Source organism: Propithecus coquereli, unplaced genomic scaffold (assembly GCF_000956105.1).
Source record: "Propithecus coquereli isolate 6110/MARCELLA unplaced genomic scaffold, Pcoq_1.0 Scaffold2, whole genome shotgun sequence".
Taxonomy (NCBI): Eukaryota; Metazoa; Chordata; class Mammalia; order Primates; family Indriidae; genus Propithecus; species Propithecus coquereli.
The window spans coordinates 18,046,308-18,053,579 of NW_012144966.1; the positions used below are offsets into that span (position 1 = coordinate 18,046,308).

At 39.1% G+C, this 7,272-nt stretch overlaps 1 protein-coding gene across 1 annotated transcript in view; it reads right to left on the reverse strand.

The window, feature by feature from the left end:
• Positions 1-2,596: 2,596 nt before the first annotated feature.
• The window catches only part of CA13 (carbonic anhydrase XIII), a 31,183-nt gene continuing 26,507 nt past the window's right edge, over positions 2,597-7,272 (reverse strand). Inside the window, exon 7 of the mRNA XM_012643599.1 lies at positions 2,597-2,854. Coding sequence (XP_012499053.1) covers positions 2,735-2,854 — 120 coding nt within the window. The 3' untranslated portion in view covers positions 2,597-2,734. The remainder of the gene's footprint in view (positions 2,855-7,272) is intronic.

The following is a 7,272-nucleotide window of genomic DNA, read 5'->3' on the forward strand; positions in this document are numbered from 1 at the left end:
GCAGAGGCAAGGCCCAACGGCATCAGTATGGGACCCAGAAGATTAGGCGGTACCCAGAGCAGGGGCAGCGCGGCTCCCAGAGGGGATGGTGGCCAGGAGATGTCCCTCAGGGGTGGGAGGGGGAGAGAGGGAGATGAGGTCAAAAGGGAAGAAATTACGAAACACCAAGTGAGCTGACAACTTACTCATGAGCACAAATGAGACACATCTTGGGAATATTTAGAAATAATGAGGAGACGGAGCCTTTGGAAGAGGCTGAAATCCTGCACCAGCCAATGGGAGTAAAATAATGGCCATGGTGTCCATTCTCCCGGTGGCCAGGCCACGCCCCCGAGTGCAGATCAGCTCATCTGATCCAACAGCACCACCTGGTGCTCAAGGTGAGGAACAAATCACTGCCCCTTCCTTTTTCCCCTTTGGGAAATTTATTAATACATAATTCACATAATTTTTACTCTTAAAATGTCTTTAATATTTGTTAAAATACTCTTTTTTAAAAAATTGTATATTCCCCCTTTAAAATACTGACCATTTACTGCAAGAGCATCTTTTCCATCCTTCTACCCCGGGTCTCCTCTTCTCCCTTTCTGTAATTATGTCCCTCACCCCAGCAGTGTTGTTCTGGAAGATACGGTGTCCAGGGCGAAACGATCACCTGAGTATTGGGAAATATGGCATCTATACAAAATGCTTAGCAAACATAAATCCAATATTTGCTGTGGGAAACAAAAGAGATCTATACTACTATTTACAACTCTTTAATTTGTTTAAAAAGAGGGCAATAAAACAATTTTATCATATACTTAGGCCTTTTGCCTCTAAGCTATATATATTAGCAGACAATGTCCAAATGAATCAGTGCTATGTAGACCTTTTTGGTCATTAAGGTGCAATATGTAGCAATACTGCACCAGAAACCGTAAGTTACAAAGTTGAACTCTCGCACACAGTAATGAGAATCCCCATCCTACACGCCCTCCAGATAGACCAATTTACATTCTCTGAGAAAACAGGCTTCTTTCCCTGACAAGGACACTTCACAACATGTCTTTCCCCATGTATTCCCAAACTAAAGAAACATCTTTCCATTCAACACTGGTATTTTTAAAACCATTAGAATTTCTGGTTACACAAGTTAGGTTTAATAAGCATTCCTTTAAAAAGAAACTATTTTCAAGAGATAACATTTTACTTGTTACATTAACTGATAGTGCATTTGATCCCAAGCAGAGAGATAATTTACCAAAGATAGTAAATAAAATTTTTAACAATATTCAATTCTGTAAATAATTACTACATATCAATCTTCTGTAAGGCCTCATGCTAGACATGGTGAGGGGAAAAGAACAGGTATCAGCGTCACTCTTCAGGAGCTCATCTTATGAGACAATATACATCATTGTTACACAACTTACTGATACTCAGTTATTCTATCAAGAAGAACATTGCAGAAGAATGTCAATCATTAAAACCTACATCCAGAGGAAGAGAGATGTCTGACATAAACCATCAAACTCAAGGAAACTCAGGTAAACTTGTGTTAGAAGATGACAGCAGCGTAGTATGTGGTCAAGTCTTAAATGTGGTTGTTAAGTTAATGCTTAGTGTCATTCCATTTGTACAAGAAAGGGCAAAAGGAACACTGCCCTCCTCCACCAAAAACAAACAAAAATAAACAAGAGATAGCTTAAAATTAACATCAAGCACCACCTTACAAAATTACTTAAGAGATGGAAGGGCATGTACAAAAAGAGAAATGGGCTTTGCCATGGAAATGAGACGACAGGTTTATGGACCAATTGTATATTTATATGGGATTCGAGTGATTTTTTTTCCACCAATTGACAGAACAATGACCCACACAGGATGACTTCCTTCTCTGCTGCCAAAACACAAGGCAAAAATAGGCAACCATGCTTGAGAGCAGCTCTGCCTACACTGATAGTATGTACAATCTGTTAGTTTCAAACCATGTTAAGGCCATAAACTGGCAAGCATTGTATCTTGTCAACTATTAGCCAGTTGATCATTAACATTACTGAGTGAGTATGATACATGGTGTGATTCATGACAGTGTAAATAGCCACTGACATCCTGAGGAATTCCTCACCAAAACTGTATGGGTTATTTTTGATCTGTGGAGTAGACATATTAAGTAGCTATATCCCCTTCTCCATAATGCTCATATTGTTCATTTTATTAAAGGTATCATCGAATGAGGATGAGTAACATAATCATCGTCAAAATTCACTTTAAAAGGAAATACTATCTCCTTTTTATGAATTGAAATAATAACAAAACATTAAGCGGAATCACTTGTTTCAAAAAAGGTATCACAATCCTATCATTTGGGAAATAAATTCAGGTTTTCCACCTAACACCATTGAGAGCTGTAGCTAATTCAATCTCTATGACAAGGTAAAAGTTTTGATACACTGTGAGGTTTACCACGTTGATCATGTTTTCACGCAGGTTGAAGTAGACATATTTTGTGGGTTTTGATAAATGTCAAAAACGTTCACTGCTTGAATATCCATGAATGCGAATCTGAGACAGAGGAGTGATGATAGTTTAATTAAAGAGATCTGGTTTTCTTTGTCACTGAAGCTGATAGTAAAATAGTACCCGTAAGTTCGAATTCTAGGAAAAAAAATATTAGCAGGGATTTTTGTCTTTTGTTTTGTTTTGTTGGCTCTCTACAGTCATGTTTGGGGTGGTCCACTGGTAACAACTTTTAATGGAAAGAGGCTCTCACTTTGCGGCCCTTCAGGGGCTGTGGCGGACGGTGATTGCTCAACAAAAAAGCCGCTGCTTCCCCCTCCGCCGTACACAAGAGACTGCGGAATTTGGCCAGCTGTTAAAGAAAAAAGAAGAGTTAGTTTCAACATAGAAAGTCACACCAATGTTAATGAACTACCTTGCGTAAAAAAATTCAGAAACATAGTTTTATGTCTATAACCAGGAACGAAAAACATTGCAATGAAAATTTTCTATTAAGGGTCACATATCCTAAAGCAACTATTTGCTAAGTTCTTATCACTGTACAAATACTTACAAGTTCAAAAATTAAGTATATAAGCATTCTTCATTTGAAGATCAAAGTAATAAGAGGAAACATCGAAAATATAGTTTAAAGAGTACATATCTAGAAATCGAAGATTGTTTTTCAACCTAAACACACACACACACACACACAAACACACCCGCCCCTACACCTGACATGTTTTATTACAAAAATGGGCTCAACTATACGTGCTGCTTTGAAACCTGATATTTTCACTTAGTATATATTCTGGGTATCTTTGCATGTCAATAAATATCAATCTACATCACTATTTAATTGCTGAAAAGTTTTCTCTTATAGGTAAGTTTCGTAAATTTTTAACAGTTCCTTGGTGGCTTAATATTATTTGTTAAGATTTAGGACAGGTCTACGGCAGTAAAATGAAGATTGAAAAAGTACCTGAATAATTCTGTCTTCTCAAAAATATTCACCAAAAAACATATTGTCAATTAATACAAGTTTTTGTTTTGTTTTGTTTTCATGAGGACAAATTATTATTAGGAATGAGAACCTCCATCCTCTAAACTTTGTTAATCATCTAATCTTAGAGTCAAGCAAATTCAGACTAAAACACAACATTTGGGTTTCCATCATCATCATATACCTGAGACCTAAATTATTTCTTGTACAGTACTAACCAGAATAGGAGGCAGAGGAGAGAGAGGTCTTTATAATAAACAGGCGACAGTTTATAACCAGCTTCATGGAGACAGGACTGTCCATCATATACAAGCAACCATGTATTTCCACAAGTGATATTTTGAGATGTCTTAAAACAAGAGTACAGATATGGGAGGGACGAGACAAGTGTTTACAACTTACTATTACTTATGTTTCATTAGACCAGATTATTACAGCTCAAACCAGATGAGACTTAAGAGAATCTCTGGTGAAGAGGCTAATAAAACCTAACCTCTGGGACCATAGGGAAGACACCCTGCCTTCTGCAGACCATGATAATCCAGGTCTGTCTGGAGTAGCCATTCCAGGTGGCTGTGCGGGAATCCTGAGTCCTGAATCAGAGTGCTGGTTCACAGGTCTCAACTAGCACAACTTGCCTCCCCAGTGATACTACTGATTCCTCTCAAGACTTGGGCTTTACTTTCCTTCCACACCCACCTCACGCCCCCATTCCACCCCTCTGGAAACCGATCGTGGCTCCCTGTCTCTGCAGCACTTTGGCCTCACCAGTCTAGAATCGCAGGTGACTTTAGATCTTTCTTCGCCCAGCCTGCTCATTTGGGTGAGAGTCCCTAAACCTGTCCAGATGTCTCAACAAGCCTCTTCCCTTCATGACTCTGGGTGTTCCAGTCATTTGGCCCAGCTAGGTAGACCCCGCACTTGCCAGAACCCACGGATTTCTCTTGGATCTGGTGTCCTCCACCACTGCACTGGCCTTGAAATGCACATTCCTGGCTGGCCCCCACCAGTCTTACCCTCTCATGCGGTTCCAGGCTTTGTCCAGGCAGAAAACCTGCCCCTCTGTCACTAAGGCTAACTCAGCATCTACAGGTTCCGGGCAGGAGTATGCCCAGTTCATCTTTGAGACTGTGCTAGGTATGACCTGTTTTGCTGGTTTCCTTGGCTCTAATACTAAAATCTTAATTTCCTTGTGTAGTAACCCCAGTCAGCTGAAATAGTCTTTTCCAATAGTTCTGTAAACAGCTTTATGTCACCTCATGCTCAAACATCTTTAATCACACTCCACTGTTGGCCAAAGCTCTCTCTTATGGAACATGAAAGGCTAGGCATTGTGCTGAGTGCTTTATATTACATTATCTGATTTAATCCTCCAAATAACCCTATCAATAATATATAGTTATCCCATTTTACAGATGAGGAACTTGAGGGATAGCTAGGAAGTTTCAATACATAAGCTATCCAGACAATAAACCATGCACTAACCACTGAACTATACTGCATCTCTAACTTGTTTTCTGTTTTTCCCATTTCCTCCAATCTCTTTTTGTTTACTTTTTATTATTGAAACATTCAAACATACACAAAGATAGAAAGAGCTGCATAATAAATCGCCATGAATCCATCACCTAGCTTCAGCAATCATCAACACACAAACAATTTTTCATCCATACGCCCACCCAAACTCTCTTTTCACTTCCCATCTTGCCCGGACAAGATTTTGAAGAAAATTCGAAGCATCATATCATTTCAGTGTAAACATTTCAAAATATATCTCTAAAATATATAACATTTTTAACAATTTAATATGTACTCAAAACAAAATCATTATTGTGGATTCCAGTCTTCTCAACTACCCTATTCTAACTAATCTTCCTAGACTGATCTATCAATCCACACACTGATCTTACTCGAAGCCAATTTTGTGAAGGGTGGTTCCAGAGCACCTGAATGAAAATACTTTGGTCTAATTCTTAAAAATTCAGATTCCTGGACCCTACTGCAGACCTCTGAATCAGAATTGTTATTAAGACCCAAATATCTACATTTTGATAAGCTTCCCCAGGTGGTTCTTGGACACACTAAAGTTTGAGAACCACAGGTACAAAGTTGCCCACATATTTTCTGCATTTCCCTTTCTTACCCTTATTTATGCTGCTCCATCGTGAAAGTCCTTCCCTTTGCTACCCCAATTAGATGCTACCTATTAATCTTCTAACCATCCCAATGGTTGTTTTCCATGAAGTCTTTCCTCATTTCATCAATGAAAAATAGTCTTTCCTCTTCTGAACTTCTGTTACACTTTGCTTTCCTCTTATGGTACCATGAACAGCCCATTGTGTATGGTTTTTAGGCATTTATTTTATCCCCTCTATTAGATTACAAACTTCCAGGGCCAGGGTCATTTTTTATATATCTTTATATCTCTTGCATCATGCCTTGCAAAGAATTGGCAATTAGTAAACAATTGTAGAATTGACTTGTACAATCCTCTACAATTTAGAACTTTAATTTCAAAGTTAATGATATAGTTTTATACATTAAGTTGAAATTAACATTGAAGTGAGCAAATTCTTTCCTCATCTCATATATAGTCTAGAGATGCAGAAGTAAAGGAAATCATTTTTTGATCACTAATTATAATTAATTACTGCTATGGTTTGGGTATGGTTTGTCTGGCCCCACCAAGTCTCATGTTGACATTTGATCCTAATGTTAGAGGTGGGTCCCTCATGACTGACTTATCGTTATTCTCCCAGGAGTGAGTGAGTTCTCACTCAATTCCCATGAGAACTGGATATTGGAAAGAGCCTGGCACCTCTCCCTCTCCTCTCTTGCCTCCACTCTCTTCATGTGATCTGCACACTCTGGCTCCCCTTCCTCTTCCTGAGTGGAATCTTCCTAAGCCCCTTACAAGAAGCAGATGCTGGTGCCATGCTTCTTGTACAGCCTGCAGAACCAAGAGCCACATAAACCTCTTTTCTTTATAAATTACCCAGCCTCAGGTATTCCTTTATAGTGACACAAATGGACTACAACAATTACAAAACACAAAATTCTGATATTAAAAAAAGACATTTGAGTTTTGCTTCTAGGTATGTCAGATTAAGATCCTGTAGACCATCTCCCTGTAGAAAGCAACTGTAAACCCAGACATAATACAAAAAGCAACTAGTCACATCTAATGGAGAGTGAACAGGAGCAGAGGGACTCAGGTGGAGAGTTCATGCTCACTTGAAGGAGGAGAGACAGGCGCTCTACATGAGAGTTCCTATCTCTCCAGCTTTTAGCCTGGAGCTGACTGCAGTCTGAAAGGTGCACACAGCTGCAATGGGGCACACTTTTCTTGCAAGGAAAGAGTCAAAGAGGGAATCTCCAAATTCTCTACCCAAATCTGACACGTGAACCATGTATGCATGGAACAGATCCCAAGAAGACCAGCTGAACTGAGACCAGAGCTGTGGTACAAGAAAAAGAATTTGCAGTTCAAGCCCAATCAAGAAAATTACCTGCTATAGGCATCTACCCAAAAGAGCACAAAACATTCTACGATAAAGACATCTGCACCCGAATGTTTATGGCAGCACAGTTCACTATTGCAAGAATGTGGAAATAACCCAAGTGCCCGTCAATCCATGAGTGGATTATCAAAATTTGGTACATGTTTACAATGGAATATTAATCATAAGAAATGACAGTGATCTAGCACCTCTTATACTTTCCTGGATTAAACTTAAGCCCATTATCCAAAGTGGGGCACCACAAGAGCAGAAGAACGGGATCCATTT